Source organism: Crocodylus porosus, unplaced genomic scaffold (assembly GCF_001723895.1).
Source record: "Crocodylus porosus isolate Cpor-Errol unplaced genomic scaffold, CroPor_comp1, whole genome shotgun sequence".
Lineage (NCBI taxonomy): Eukaryota > Metazoa > Chordata > Crocodylia > Crocodylidae > Crocodylus > Crocodylus porosus.
The window spans coordinates 7,083,094-7,098,233 of NW_017728934.1; the positions used below are offsets into that span (position 1 = coordinate 7,083,094).

Sequence of the window (15,140 nt, forward strand, 5' to 3'; positions counted from 1 at the left end):
GCCGCACTTCAAGAGGGATGTGGACAACATGGAGAGGGTCCAGAAGAGGGCCACTTGCATAATCAGAGGGCAGCAGGGCAGGCCCTACGAGGAGAGGCTATGGGACCTGAACCTATTCAGCCTGCACAAGAGAAGGCTATGGGGGGATCTAGTGACCTGTTACAAACTACTCAGAGGGACCAGCAGGCATTGGGGGAGTCCCTGTTCCCCTGAGCACTACCAGGAGTGACTAGAATTAACGGTCACAAGCTGGTAGAGGGTAGATTCAGGCTAGACATCAGGAGGCGCTACTTCACTGTCAGGGCGGCTAGGACCTGGAACCAACTTCCAAGGGAAGTGGTGCTGGCTCCTACCCTGGGGTCTTTAAAACAAGGCTAGACAATCACCTTGCTGGAGTCGTTTGACCCCAGTAGTCTTTGCTGCCATGGAAGGGGGTCGGACTTAATCTGCTCAGGTCCCTTCCAACCCTACTTACTATGAAACTTGCTGTCTCTTTGCAAGTGTGTGGCCATCAGCATTTGAACCCTGGAGCGCCTGGGCTCAGAACTACTCCCAGCCTCTAGATACTCTGAATGCAGGCATAAGGAAGGGACAGATCTTTCCTTTATACCAACCTCTCATTGACCTCCAGTTTGACTCCGGTGTCTCCAGCCCGTGACTTGCTGAGCATATCCTGTTTACAGAGGGAGAGAGCCATACTGTAGCACTGTAATCAGGGTAAGTGTATCCCAGAGTCCCCTAGTCTGGCTATGCAGAATCCAGGAAAGCCTTTCATATCACCAACTCCAAGTATGTCCCCTGATGACAGAAGCTGTGGCCCTCATCCCATCTTCTGATCACATGGGGTGCCTTTACATATGCTCTGGGATGCGTGTGTGGGAAGGGGAGAGGGGCTGGAGAGGGGGCAAAGCAGATGATTCTTCTGCCATGCCACAGTGAGTGGTGGGCTTAGCCCAGACTGCCACCTCATACAGCCCCTGTTCACTTTGAGAGTGGTCAATCAGTTCTGTGGGAACATGGCTCTGACAGTGCATGAGAATGCAGGGAAAGAACTGAGCCAGCATGAATGCTGCTTGGCTGCTAGAGCTGCTGTCTGGGGAGAGCCTCCCATGTGAAGTCTGGGGCACTGGAAGGTTTTTGCCATAGCTTTGGCACCAGGGTTCTGCTGTCAGCACTCAAGGTGGGGTTTGCAGGGAGTGGAGCTGTGCAAGAGCCAAGGCCCTTCTGTCCCCCTCACCTCTATTCTGGCAGTGGCTATTTCTACGGCTGCAGAAGTAGCTGCCATCTCCTTGTCCACCAAGTCCCCCAGCTCCTCCTGCTCTACATCCAGGCCTTTGGGTTGCAGCTCCTGGGGTGAGAAGATAAAAGAACAGTGAACAACCTGAGCAACCTCTCAGTTTAGGAACGAGGAACATTTCACAGATGCTGCCACAGCCTCCCAACACTCAGTACATGAGCCAAGGTCAGCAGGCCCATGTTGCACAAGGCACAAAGAGGGACAGACATTTGCATGAGATCACCCAGAGAGCCAGTGGCTCTGTCAGAGACAGAATCTATAAATCTTGATTCCCAGTCCACTGCTCTAACCAGACCCCACTGTATCGCCAGTAGCACGTAAAGCTGCCAGAAGCAGTCCTTCCCAGGCCACACCACAGAAAAGGGATCATTCCAATCTTTTATTTGCATCTGTGCTCTTCTCCCTGGAGTAGCCAGTCAGCTCTGCCCTGGTCCCAGACTGCACCTGTCTCATGTAACAGAGGCCCTTCAATTCAGAGACAGATTTATGGATGATGAGCAGGGAAGTATCTCAGCTTCTAACCAGTCCTGGGGCAGCCCCTTGGCTTCTTACCTCCCCAATGGCACTGATTCTACTCAGGCAGTTTCTCACAGGTGTGCAGTCAGCATTTTCCAGGGATGCTTTGTCTTTTAGGGCACTGAGGTAATGAAGAGCCTCATTCCCACATTGTTTGCAGGCCTCCAACAGAACTGAAAGCAGGCAAGAAAGGCATGTGGCAGCTGAAGTGTCATGCACACAGTGGGAACAGTCACAACTCCCTCCTGCCAAGGATACTTACGGTCAGCAGGCTCCAAAGGAGCCATGTGGGCAGTGGCACTGCCCTGCAAGATGGTGTCGCTGATCAGGTGGGCAAACATGGCCACACACGGCAGCAGGCTGCTCACATCTGAAGGTAGGACAGATGGAAGTGAGGAACACAGGCTCAGCTCAACAACTATAATCAACGCAGGGGTTTCGCCAGTGCCTTCCCTGCCAATTAAGTACCAAAGGGAAGCAAGAGTCCCAGGACTAGGTGAGACATGGCCCTGAAGAACTGAGGAAGAAACCTTCCTAACACCATAAGGCATCACAACTGGGTGTAAACACAGCCCTCAAAGCTCACGCAGCTACAATGTAGTGTCCCCCTTCTGGGGTAATGTCAGCAATGGGTGTGTATCCTGTGTGCCAGGCACTGCCCTCAGGGTTATGTTGGTGCCAGTCACACAAGATACATGCAGCCAGGCAGTATTTGGGCTCCAGGAGCAACAGCCCAGCCTCCACACTGCAAGTTTCCCTTCACCTCTACTGGAATTGCTCTGGGAAAGATCTCTAACAGAGGCATTCTGGAGAGTCACAGGAGGCAGAGCCAAGAGCTGCTTGCTTTTAGCTGTTGTTGCTTTAGTGCAGGGGTGGGCAAAATGGAGTATCTAGCTTGCAGTCAGATTCCATTTCCCAGCAGTCCCTGCCCACGAGATTTCTGGCCAGTCTCCATGGAGACTTCAGGATCACAGGGCCATGACAGTGCAGGGCTGCAGAATGAGGGCTCTGCCCCTGCCCCTGCCCCTGCAGTATCACAGCTCCAGGATCTTGGGGTCTCCATGGAGACTGGCTGGGAGCCACACAGGCAGGGTGCACAGCTGAGCAGGGAGCTGCTCCAGTGCAAGGATCTTAGGGAGGCGACAGCATGGGGCTGGGGGGGCCAAGCCACGATTTGCTTCCTGCACACCTGTTCACAGAACCTGTGCATGTTACAGGGGCATGTGAGCAGTGGATTACATCTCTGTCCTAGTCCCAGCCTCACACTGCCACCACCCCAAGATCCCAGTCTCCCCAGCCCCATATGCCCATCTCACTCCCAGGTGCGGCCCCATCCCAGCCACCAGCCATGCACCCTGCCTGCATGGGTACAGGGCAGATAGACTAGGGTGCTTGGGCACTGGGACTGGGTCCAGCAGTGGCAGCCAGAAGGAGCGACTGCTGCAGGGACTGCTGGGAAATGGAATCCAATGCAAGCTGGATTTTGTCCACCCCTGCTTTAATGCTATTCAGGAAGGAAGGGTCACAGCACTGGCCTGCTCCATAGACACTCACTTGAGAGCAGGCCCTCCTGTCCCAACCTTCTTCACAGCTGACCCTATGGCTAGGGTCTGAGGCTTGGCTCAGTAGACTGGGTGGGAGCATTCAGGAGGGATGCTGGATCCTGCAAAAGTCATCCCTGTACATTATGACCCTCAGCCTGTCCTTCCAAAGCTTGACTTATCCTTTGCTGGTCCATTTCCAGCAGTATGCCAAGGATGGTGCACAGAGCTCTCCCCCTCCACAGGCACTGCCTTGCTGCCTACTCAGCTCTCACCTGTGCAGCTGGATACGTATTTGCCATGTGTGTTCTGAAGCCGCTCTATACAGTCAGAGGCAGCCAGTGTTCGGGACAGGAGATAATCTGTGCACAAAAAAAAAAAAAGACCTTAAGGAAACTGTGAAAGGACTTCTTAGGCTGAGAAGCTGTGGGCAGAGTGAACACCTACATGAAGACTTGTCCCCAACCCACTGAAATGTGCCAGGACTTTGACAGGGGTCCCACAGAGATCCTCTGTCTCAGCTTGTAATCGCGCCCCATTCCTGAGTGGGTAGGGACTGCTGCAGAGGAAGGGGGCAGTAACAAGGGACTCAAGTCCTTTGGCTTCCTAATTAAACATCATTATCTTCCTGCCAAGTAGAGGGACAGGCAGCATGCAGGACAACTAGGACTCCAGCTCACTGCATTTTGCTCCTGCCACTGAAGGTCCTTCAGAGTGAGAAGGCTTGGGGAAAAAGGCCTCATAGTTTGAAGATACTGGGGAATTACTGGAATTTGATGCTCCTGGGTTCTTTCCAATGGCAGTGTTGACCCTTCAACTGTCCTACTATGAGTCCTTGGGGTAAGTCACCTCTGGCAAATCCAGAAGTGGGGGTAGGTGCCTTCATACAAGAAAGGGAGGTCACCCCACCCCTGCCTGCAGTCTGGGGGCAGAGTGAGAACAAAGAACACCAGGGAGCACCCAATCACTGGCCATGCCTTCCCTGTGCACCCTTAACTCATGTTTTCTGTAATCAGGGATATGCCCCAGTCTCCTTCCAGGCTGAGGATTTTAGGGTAGACCAGCAAAAGATTCCTGGGCATAGGCTACAAGAGTAAATGTGCTGCATGTGAAGCGAGTCATGCTCCTGCATCTGTGAGTTCCCTTTACATGGCAGCTTCTCCAGTGAAACCCAATCATGAAACACCAGGTAAATGCACTTAATGTGAGTGGGGTTTATGTCTACTGAAGCTGCGTTGCTGGTACCGGGCCAGGCCAACCGCTTGGAAAAACTGTACCACCAATAGTTCTAGGAGAGCAATGCAGCTAGCAAAAGGCTACAATAGAGTGATAGCTCCTCCAGCCCTACCACAGCACCTGGCTCCAATTTGTAATCAGTCCTTAGTGCCCCCAAGCCCTGCAACAGGACAGAGGTGCTTTGACTGACTTTCAGCCTTAAGAGGTAAGTACAGCTGGATACATCCAGAGGAAAAGGTCATAGGTCTTTTCCTCAGTAAGGAACAAACCCAGCCCCAGATGCAAGGCAGACAGCTGTTACCTGTGGAGCTCACGCAGCTGATGTGAGCGGGGTCATTGAGTTGGTTCAGGGAGTCCTGCACCATCTGCTCTGCCTCCTGCACAGTGCATTGCAGTAGGAAAAACTGCTGGTCCAGAAGCTGCTGTTGGAGGGCCTGCTCACAGCTCTCCTGTTGGATACACAGAGAAAAAGGTCAGGGCCTTTCTTAGCCCCAGGCAAGGTAATTTCTGCCACCTAAGCTGCTCTGAAAAAACAGACATGACAAGACCTGACAAGACCTCTGACACACTAGAGCCAAGCTATAGATAGCTATAGATATGCTCTGTTCCTAGTCTTCTTGAGAAGGAGACAGGCTTGGACAGTACTGAGAAATCATCTAAAATCTTTATTACAGAAGAAGATCAGTATCTAAGGCAGTGGTTCACAGCCTTTTTAGGATTTGAGGCACTCCTAGAGAGACTTGAAGTACCCCCTCTCTTTCCATCCTATCCTAGAAAATACCAGATCTTAGTTTTCACTTTTGACTACAGAAAAATAATAGAGCAGTTTTTCTATTGCTTATCTTATGAACTAGGTTTTTGCTAACCTAACAACATTAACATTGTCTGGCACCCTGTGGTACCCCGAAAGACTCTCACGTCACTCCAGGGTGCTACAGCACTCTGGTTGAGAATCACTGATATAAGGTTTTCAATTCCTAGTGTGCAATGCTCTGTCTTGACTCGAGTAGGCAAGCATGCAGGAGTCAAACAGGATCCGAACAGCAGTGCATGGTGCAGACCACATCTGCATGCAACATTCCTATGCCACCCCTGGGAAACTGTCAGCAAAGCAGGGGTGGGGGAAAGGTGTCCTACATCATCTGGATAGAGCACTTAAGTGCCAATGTCAGTGTCTCCTTAGACACCCTCAAAGTAGGGTGGGGGGTGGAGATGGCAAAGTACCTTCTTTCCAAGTTGGGCCTGTAGTGCCTCCAGAGTCTTCGTGCTGCTCTCCTGCTCACTGTCTAGCATGCTCTTTAGATGTTGCAGTTCTGCTTGCAAGTTTGCCACCTCCTGGTTATGTTGTGCCATTGCCTGAGTCCAGCTGTCCTTCTCCTGCTCTAAGCTTGCTATCCTGGTGCTCTGCTCTCCTCTTGACTGCAAGGGGCAAAGATAACAGATGGAAATTCTTAGCATCATGCTCTATTAGGTGGAAGGTGGAAAAAAGAGAGACAAGAGGAGGGTGAGACACAATTACTCACTTGGGGATCACTTACAAACCCAGGTTCCCACTTTGTGGCACCATCATCGCTGTCAGCTCCCAGCTCAGAGGGATGCTATATATGCCGTTGAAAGGTTGTTCATAGTCAGACTTACCAGTAAACAATCCACAAGTAGCAAACTTGTAGCCAGCAATACGAGGCTGGACTCCAAGCTTGTGGCATCACATAGGCCAGATGAGGCTCCCCAGGGATGCAGTTTAGTTGTATTTGTTAATGCTTTTTGCAACTGTGATTTTAAATGGATTCAGTGTTGACGAAAGGTGTTGGCTTGTCAGTCTGGAGACTTCAGTGCTTTGTTTAGCCACAGCTATAGTGAGCGTGGGCAACAGCCAGGCATGCTTCCCTTGCTCTATGTGTTGCCAATCTACCTGTCCCCTAGATGAATCATTTCTTGGAAAGAATAGTTCAATCTCTGTTGCCATTTAATTCATGCTCCCCTTTGCAAAGTCTGTGATAAGGGGACCAATTAATACCCCTCAGGCTGGTGGTTATGCCAGAATAGATACATACTTAATGGGCCTGCAACTACCTGAGATACAAGAGTCCTACTGTGGTTTCAGCAAACAAATGCCTCAGCCTTACATAAAATGCCCTACATATCTGGACTGATGAAACAGGTTTCTCTAAGATGCACTAAAGCTGGATGGGGAGTTTCTCTTCAGTCATTTGCCGTGTTGCCTCCTGAACCTCAGCAATTAGTTGCTTTTTGCACTCTATAAGGCTTTGAACTATACCAGAAAGCAGACTGTAGTTATTTTCCCTTCATACAGGATTTCAGAGATTTTAAGACCAGAAGAACCAGTTCAATTTCTTGCACAGCATAGGCCAGAGAACTTCACTGAGTTTGGCATTGAGCTCAGTGGCTCAGGATGAACTAGAAACTATAGTTTAGGACACAATTTTATACTGAACTTTCTGCAATGACACACATGCATCACATCACTCATCACTTCTGAAAGGGCTCCTATTTGGGGTGGGACACAGGAGATAATACACCTATGGAAGATTTAAGACATTTAACAAGCAAATGGCCAGGGAATGTGCAGAACTGGAATATGAGTCCCACAGTATTTACCCTGCTTTCCTGACCAAATGTGCCAAAGGGATTTTCACAATCAAATGGATCTTGACTCTGAACTGTACAATGCAGTGCAGCTCTTTCAGTTCCCTGCAGCAACCTGGCCTGTATGACAGCTTGGAAAAGAGAAGAAGAGATTTCCTCCCTACAATGGAAGTCAGTCAAGAATGCAATTTAAATCCCTCTTCTATCTGTTTTAGGGGTTGAGAGTGTTACTACTTACAATATTTCCTACTGGGATCACAGACAACTCAAATAGACCTAAATGTATTCAGAAGTGGGCAGGACTGTTCTATCTGCAATTTCTTATTTTCACAGAATCATAGAAAATTAAGGTTTGAAGGGACCTCAGGAGGTCACTGAGGTCAACCCACTGCTCAAAGAAGGACCATTGCCAACTAGATCATCCCAGCCAAGGGTTTTGTCTAGCTGGGATGATCTAGACAAAAATCTTCAAGGATGAAGACTCCATAACCTCTCTGGGTAACCTGTTCCAGTGCTTTACTACCATCCAGGTGAAAGTTTTTCTTAACATCTAACCTAAACTTCCCTTGATGCAACTTAAGACCATTGTTTCTTGTTCTGTCACATGCCACCACTGAGAACAGTCTAACTCAGGGGTGGGCAAAACGTGGTCCGCAGGCTGGATGCGGCCTTTTGGGCCATTCTAACTGGCCCGTGAGGCCCTTAAAAAAATTAGAAAATTAATATTTATCTGCCCCTGGCTGCCTGTCACGTGGCCCTCAATGGCTTGCCAAAACTCAGTAAGAGGCCCTCCGCCCAAAATAATTGCCTGCCTCTGGTCTAACCCCATCTTCTCTGTAACCACAATTCAGATATCTGAAGGCTGCTATTAAGTCTACACTCAGTCTTCGAATAATAGAAAATTAGGGTTAAAAGGGACCTCAGGAGATCATCTAGTCCAACCCACTGCTCAAAGCAGGACAAGGTCTTCTTTTCTCCAGATTAAATATGCACAGTTCCCTCAGCCTCTCCTTAGAAGTTGTGCCCCAGCCCTCTAACTATTTTCATTCCCCTTTGCTGGACTCTGTCCAATTTCTCTACATCCTTTCTGTAGTGGGGGGGGGGCCCAAAACCCAATACAGTACTCCAGAAGTGGCCTTATCAGTGCTGAACATACGGAAAGAATCACTCCCCTCCACCTGCTGGCAACACTCCTACCAATGTAGCCCAGTATACCATTAGCCTTCTTTGCAACAAAGGCACACTGTTGGCTCATATTTAGCTTATTGTTCACTGTAGCCCACAGGTCCTTTTCTGCAGAACTGCTGCTTAGCCAGTCAGTCCCCAGTCTGTGCTTGTACATGGGACTGTTCCATCCTAAGTGCACTTGTCCTTAATGAACTTCATGAAATTTCTTTTGGTTCAATCCTCCAATCTGCTAAGGACTCTCCGAATCTTAGCCCTACCCCCTAGGGTATCCACTATTCTCCTCACTTTCATGTCACCTGTAATTTTTTAACTTGTCCTTCAAGAGTCACAGTTAAAAAAAAAACCCATTTGCTTCAGTTTATGTGAAGGATCTTTACATTTTTCTTCTAGGCACTGGGTCAGAACTCCCACTTATAAACTCTAAACACTCCCAGAAATCACTGCCATGATCCTAAGGAAATGTTGTGAGCGCTGGTATTAGGATGACATCATTCAGATTCCCATCTTGTTTCTCCTCACAAAACATTGTAGTTCCAACCTGACAGCTGATCATTTTCTAGAAGCCAGAGATTTTAAAGATTGCTTCCAGGTGGCAGTGAACACTGGATTTCTGAGAAATCAGATACTGAAACCACGTTGCAACTGAAATGTAGAACGATGGCAAGATGGTAACCAGGATGGCACAGTAGGGTGTAAAACCTTAAAGGCTGCTGTGGCTGGAGATGAATATTCCTCTCTTGTGGATGGCTGAGATTCGCAGCTGTTTTCCTCACCTTGGGGCACTCTATAGCATCAGTCCTCAGAGCTATCAGGGAGCTATCCATCTAGCAGTGTCTTCTTGCCAATGAGGGCTCAGTACTGCTCTCTGATGAACGTAACATTCAGTCCCTGTAGCTTATGCCAACAATATCAAAAATGGGCCTGCTGATTCCAGCACATTACGCTGAGCTAGAACATCACAACCAACCCTAGGCAGAGATGGATGGGGAGACCAGGATGTAAAGCTCAGGAGGAAGTGGTAGAAAAACAATGAGGATGACAACTCACATAAATCTTACTGAGGGAAAGGAGCTCACCTGTGTACTGGATTCCAGTGTGCTCTGGAGGCTCTGCAGCTCCTGCTTGCTGGCTGCAAGCTCTCTCTTCAAGGCTTCCAAGACTTCTGTTTGTTCCTGAGACTGTTGAAAGTGCACAAGTAACCACTAAGCATGTACAGAACATGGGGGCATAGGTCTGAAGGGGCCTCCCAGGCCACCGAGCCCAGTCCCCTGTGTTTGCAAGCAACCCTTTGTTGAAAGTATCCATAAGATCATCCACTCCATCCTCTCTCACACCACAGTCATGAAGCACCCAAGCAACAACCCACAAAAAACAATCCTGCCAAATGCCACAGATAAAGATTAGAGGAGACACAGGAGTCACTAAAACGGCAGCAAAATTGTTAATATATGCTCTGGTAAGCCTAGGAAAAGGATAAGAACAAAGGATAAGAACAGAAGCTACAGGCCTCAGATTAAATTTAAGTATTTTAAGACACCTCCTTCCTCATCCCCCTGTAATTCCCTCATTCTACAGCAGCCTTCTCCTTTCCTCTACTCATTCCTGGCTTCTCCCTTACACTAGATCTTGACCCCCCTCTCACCCGCAGAAACTTTTTGCTCCAGTCTGCACACACTGACTCACCTTCCTCTGCATCTGCTCGCTCATGCGCTGGAAGGAGTCCTCTAATTCTTTCTTTTCCTGCTCCATGTCGCCTTGGGCTTGTCTTGCTACTGTTACCTGTTTGGTGACCTCTGCATTCTGGAGAACAGTATCAAGAACTCAAGAGCTGAGTCAGCTGCTGGGTATTTTCACTGGGCAGAGCAAAATCTTAAAATCTCTCAAGGAAAATGTGGCTACCTGCACCCAGTCAAAGAATCCAGGCATGGTGTAAAGAGGGGGCAGCTCCACAGGGGATTTCCCCCACAAGTGGCATTCTGAGAGCAGGAATACCATCTCTCTCTTGCAGAGATGGCTAACAGCTCTCTCAGTTAGTTTCCTGCTTCTCCTGGGCACAGTAACTGGCACACAGCCAGCAGGAGGATGGGCTAAGGGGGGGGACAGAAGCAGAGAGCTCGGCCCTACCTTGCGTAGCAGGTCGGCATGGTTCTGGACCAACTCGCTGTACTTCTCCTTCAGCTTGGTGTACCGCTGCTCGTTAGCTTGTGCCTTCCCTGCCATACAATAGCATATATGGTAGTTACATGCCCAAAGGAAAATCCCATCCCACCGGGAGAAATAAATGCCTACAGTGAGTCCAGACGGAACATATGGGCCCAAGAGCAGCTATACAATTCTAGGCCACATTCAATAGCATCTCCTGGTGAGAGGAGTTGGGACTGGCATAGCTGGGAGCCCCTCCTGGAGTCAATGCCCTACACAGTTCTCCATAGCACCACCTGGAAGAAGAGGTGGAAGTGGAAGAGCTGCAAGCCACCTCTGTAGCCAATCACTTTTGGACACACTTCTCTAGTCAACAACTATGTTGGGAAAGGCTGGAACTGGAGTACCTGGGAGCTGCCCACACTGCCAATACTTGTGACCCGATTCTTCCTGGGAGAGACTAGGGCTGCACTGGGGACTCGGGCAACTCCTGAGCAAGGCTGTAGTTTGTCCTTACTCTCAATCTCGGTCAGGCTCTTCTGTGCTTTCTCTGTGTCCTCCCGCTGCTTTTTCAACTCATCCAGCTCGGTGTGAAGGAAGTCACTTTCATCCAAAGCCTGTCGCTTGAGGTGCTGCTGCTCTGCCAGCTCTGCCTCCAGTTCACTGATCCGCCCCCGCAGTTGCATCACCAGGCGATGGCTCTATAGGTCACCAAGGGAAGTGAAGCATTGGGTTGGGGTGGGCAGAACAACTCCTAGCCCACAGAGCTCTAAGGGCCAATAGTCCTGCGGCTCTCTCTTTGGGCTTCTTGGTAGAGCAACCAGTTAAGGTGGTTGCCAATCAGAATGCTCAAGGCTGGTCCAGAATGGCTAACAAGCATGTTAATGGAAGCAGTAGTCAATCAGGAGCAGTGAATCTATACACACTTTGAAACCAAAAACTAATGTCTGATTGGCTGTTTTCAAGCAACTGGTGCAGAAAAGTGAGTAGGAGGCAATGAGCAAACTGACTCTTCCCTATGGCAGCAGGGCAGATACAGCCCAGGGGCAGCCAAAGGGCACAGGAGTGGTCTCTACATCCACAATAGTGTCAGCCCTGGCCTCATCCTGGGGTTGGTGAGTATCCTGGGTGAATGCTACTCCCAGAGACATCTGCCTGCAAAATAAGTTCCTGTGACATTTATGTTGTGCTAATCACCCAAAGGTTCCAAACGGCTCATGCTGAGTTTATAGACTATGCTATACATATAGGGATCGCCTCCCCTTCTCTGACAAACAAAAAAGACAGAATCAGCACTGTTCCTCCTATAGGTACTGCAGAGACTTTAATGACTACAGGTGGTAAAGGCTTTTGACAGATGGCTATCTTGGAGCTCACACTGGGGTTGCTTCAGTGTCAGCTCTGGAGGAAGTGCTATCAGTGGAAGCAACAACTCTAACCCCAGTACATCTCTGGATATTTCCTAGCCAAACTACAGGCCCAAGGGACCTTGACAAACAGTAATCAGAAATGCAAGCTTGTATAAAGCACCTCTATCTGGCCACTGATAGCACTCAAGGTGCACTGCACACACATCACATTAATGTGAGTAAGATGAGCTATACATTCACCTCTGCTTTAAAGTTTTCCAGCTCCTCCTTGAGGCCACTGATCTCCCGATAAAGCTGCTCAATTAACCGGTCCCTGGGAAGGAGAAAAATGGTGTTTGCATCCTCAGTACTGTGCCCCCACACCATAAAGCAAAAAATGTTATGGAGGTGTGGGGATGTGATGGGAAGAACCTGGAAAACAACCTAACTGCAGTATATCAACCAATGGGATGTCCATTCTGGACTCAGGTTTGCAGGCATACGAGAAATCATGTACATCTCAAAAAGTATACTACAGAACACAAGGTGGGTGGTCCAGAGATCACTGACAAGAATGATGGGGAACCTGTGAAAACTCTCATATGGAAAGACAGGGATTCTTTACTCTATAAAGGGGACAACTAAAAGGGTCTAAAACAAGGATACACAAACTTATGGATGGTTTAGAGAATGAAGACCAATAGCTTTTATTCCCTGTCTCATCACACAAGTGCAAACAACCATTCAAAGGAGAACAAGGTGCCAAATGCCAAAGGAGACTTGTTTTCATATAACACCCAATTAGCTTATAGAATTTGCTGTCTTAGAATAGAGATAAGATCAAGCTCTTAACAGCACAAAATAACCAGGCCTGTATAGGAATAATAAGACTGTTTACAACTGCGGTAGTAAAAATAAATACAAAACCAAGATCTCTGTATGGAATCTAAACCTTTCAGCTCCAGGGCATATGCAGCTCTATATATCGAGTGTTAAAAAGGAATTTTCCCTGGCACAAATTAAATCACTATGGCCTCCTATATGATTTTTTTCTTCTGCATCAGCTGGAGCTGGGCTATCATTAGGATAGGAATTTCAGTTATATTGACCTGAATCTCGTATCTAGGGGACCCAGCAAAGAACCATGCTGCTGATTGCGAGTGGGTATGTGGTTTGGGATGGAGTGCTTTTTTTTGCCTAGAACAGGAAGGAGATGCTGCTGACTGTGAGATTCATTCTGTTTGGTATTAGTTACGTCCTCCTGGTATCCCATAGACTCTGGTCCATCACTCAAAACTCTTTATGGATGAATTCTGGAGCAGGAGAATTCTCAGCAGGCAATCAATCCCAAGGTATTGTCAAAGATGCCCCTTTTAAGGTAGGCCCAGGCCTTCCATAGTGCATGCTTTGCATGCATAGCTCCTATGTCCAAAATTGAATGCGACTGGTGAGCATGACAGCAAGTAGACATATGGGTTATGGGGCCCCTTAGCCAGTACTTACTTGTCATCCTTGTTCATCCCATTCTGACTGTTGAAGTTGAAAGGATCATTACCAAACGAACTGCCAAAGATGTCATCGAACTTATTGTCGAACAGACTCTGGAAGCAAACATGGATCCACAGTTAAGTCTACCACTGGCTAAGCCTGGCCAGAAATACTGCACAAAACCAGGGCCACACCTTGCAGCTCTATTTTCCCATCCTCGTTTTCCCATGTGCCCAGTCAAACAGACATGGCAGCTGCTCCAAATTCACACAAACAAAATCTAAGGGACAGCTCTTTCTCCTTGCATCTAAGGTCCCTTCCTCATGCAAAGAGACAGTTTCCCTTTATGCATCCTCCCTGATTTTCCAAGGAACCTGATTCAGCAGAAGGCAAGATATTTTGGGAGTGGAACACAGTGGGGTGCCTGGGACATAGGTAGATGGAGTCAATGTATGTGGCCATTTGCTTTATTAAACAAGAATGTTAGTTGTAAAATGGGTATAAACTGCTACAAGATGGGAATAGCCTGTACAGTGATCATTGCCTGCTGGAATTCACCATCCAGTGCAAGGTGGCAAAGGCCTGCAGCAAGGCAGCAGCCCTAGATTTCAGGAGGGTGGACTTCAATGAGCTAAGGAGAATAGTCAGGGAAGCACTAAGGTCACAGAGGGGAGGGGGGCCAGGTGTCCAAGAAGAGTGGTCGCTCCTTAAGGAGATGATCCTCCAAGCCAAAGGGAGGTAATCCCAACACGGATCAAAGGGAGCAGGAGGGCACATAAGTCCCCATGGCTCACCAAAAGCATCCAGGAATGTCTCCTAGCAAAAAGGGAGGCGTACACCCAATGGAAAGGAGGGCCATCACCAGGGATGACTATATTGCAGTTGCTCGGGAATGTAGGGGGGCAGTCAGGAAGGCCAAGGCAGAGATGGAACTGGGGCTAGCTTCCCAGATTAAGGACAACAAGAAGTCCTTTTTTAAATACATAGGGGGTAAAAAGAAGGTTCCGGGTAATGTGGGGCCCCTGCAGGACACATTAGGAAATCTGGTCGTCACACCAGACGACAAAGCCAACATATTTAATGATTTCTTTGCCTCCATTTTCCTAAGCAGGGACCGGAACAGTCACCCCGCTGCTGGGCCCCCCTTAGGCCCCAGGGGAGGCACACCTAGGCCAAGGGTTAGTGAGGAACTAGTTGGGGAACTTCTGGAGGGACTGGATGTATTCAAGTCAGCCAGTCCAGATGATCTCCACCCTAGAGTACTAAGGGAATTGGCTGAGGTCATTGCAGGACCCCTGGCACAGCTTTATGAGCACTCATGGTGCTCTGGAGTGGTGCCGGAGGACTGGAAGAGGGCCAACATGGTTCCCATCTTCAAAAAGGGGACGAAGGAGGACCCGGGCAAATATAGGCCAGTTAGTCTTACCTTGATCCTGGGCAAGCTTTTTGAGAAAATTATTCTGGTGCATATCCACAAGGGGCCAGCAGCGGAGATCATGCTTAGGGGCAACCAACACGGGTTCATTAGCGGCAGGTCCTGTCAGACCAGCCTGGTGGCCTTCTATGATCAGACCACCAAATCATTAGATGCAGCGGTAGCAGTGGACATAGCCCTCCTGGACTTTCGGAAAGCCTTCAACACTGTCTCTCACCCCGTTCTCATTAAGAAACTGGGGACTGTGGCGTTGACACCCACACAGTCAATTGGGTCACCAACTGGCTGGAGCGCCGCACCCAGAGGGTGGTGGTGGATGGGTCCTTCTCAACCTGGAAGGA

General features: G+C 48.8%; 1 protein-coding gene across 4 annotated transcripts in view; it reads right to left on the minus strand.

Annotated features, from left to right (window-relative positions):
- Positions 1-15,140, minus strand: part of HIP1 (huntingtin interacting protein 1) — a 165,039-nt gene that overhangs the window by 10,019 nt on the left and 139,880 nt on the right. For all 4 annotated transcript variants that reach the window (XM_019546425.1, XM_019546428.1, XM_019546427.1 and 1 more), the window contains exons 12-24: positions 13,380-13,477; positions 12,138-12,210; positions 11,045-11,228; positions 10,510-10,598; positions 10,069-10,185; positions 9,462-9,563; positions 5,815-6,009; positions 4,892-5,039; positions 3,630-3,716; positions 2,076-2,183; positions 1,850-1,986; positions 1,238-1,348; positions 615-673 (exon numbers count right to left, since the gene is read on the minus strand). In XM_019546425.1, the coding sequence (XP_019401970.1) occupies positions 615-673; positions 1,238-1,348; positions 1,850-1,986; positions 2,076-2,183; positions 3,630-3,716; positions 4,892-5,039; positions 5,815-6,009; positions 9,462-9,563; positions 10,069-10,185; positions 10,510-10,598; positions 11,045-11,228; positions 12,138-12,210; positions 13,380-13,477 (1,508 nt within the window). The remainder of the gene's footprint in view (positions 1-614; positions 674-1,237; positions 1,349-1,849; positions 1,987-2,075; positions 2,184-3,629; positions 3,717-4,891; positions 5,040-5,814; positions 6,010-9,461; positions 9,564-10,068; positions 10,186-10,509; positions 10,599-11,044; positions 11,229-12,137; positions 12,211-13,379; positions 13,478-15,140) is intronic.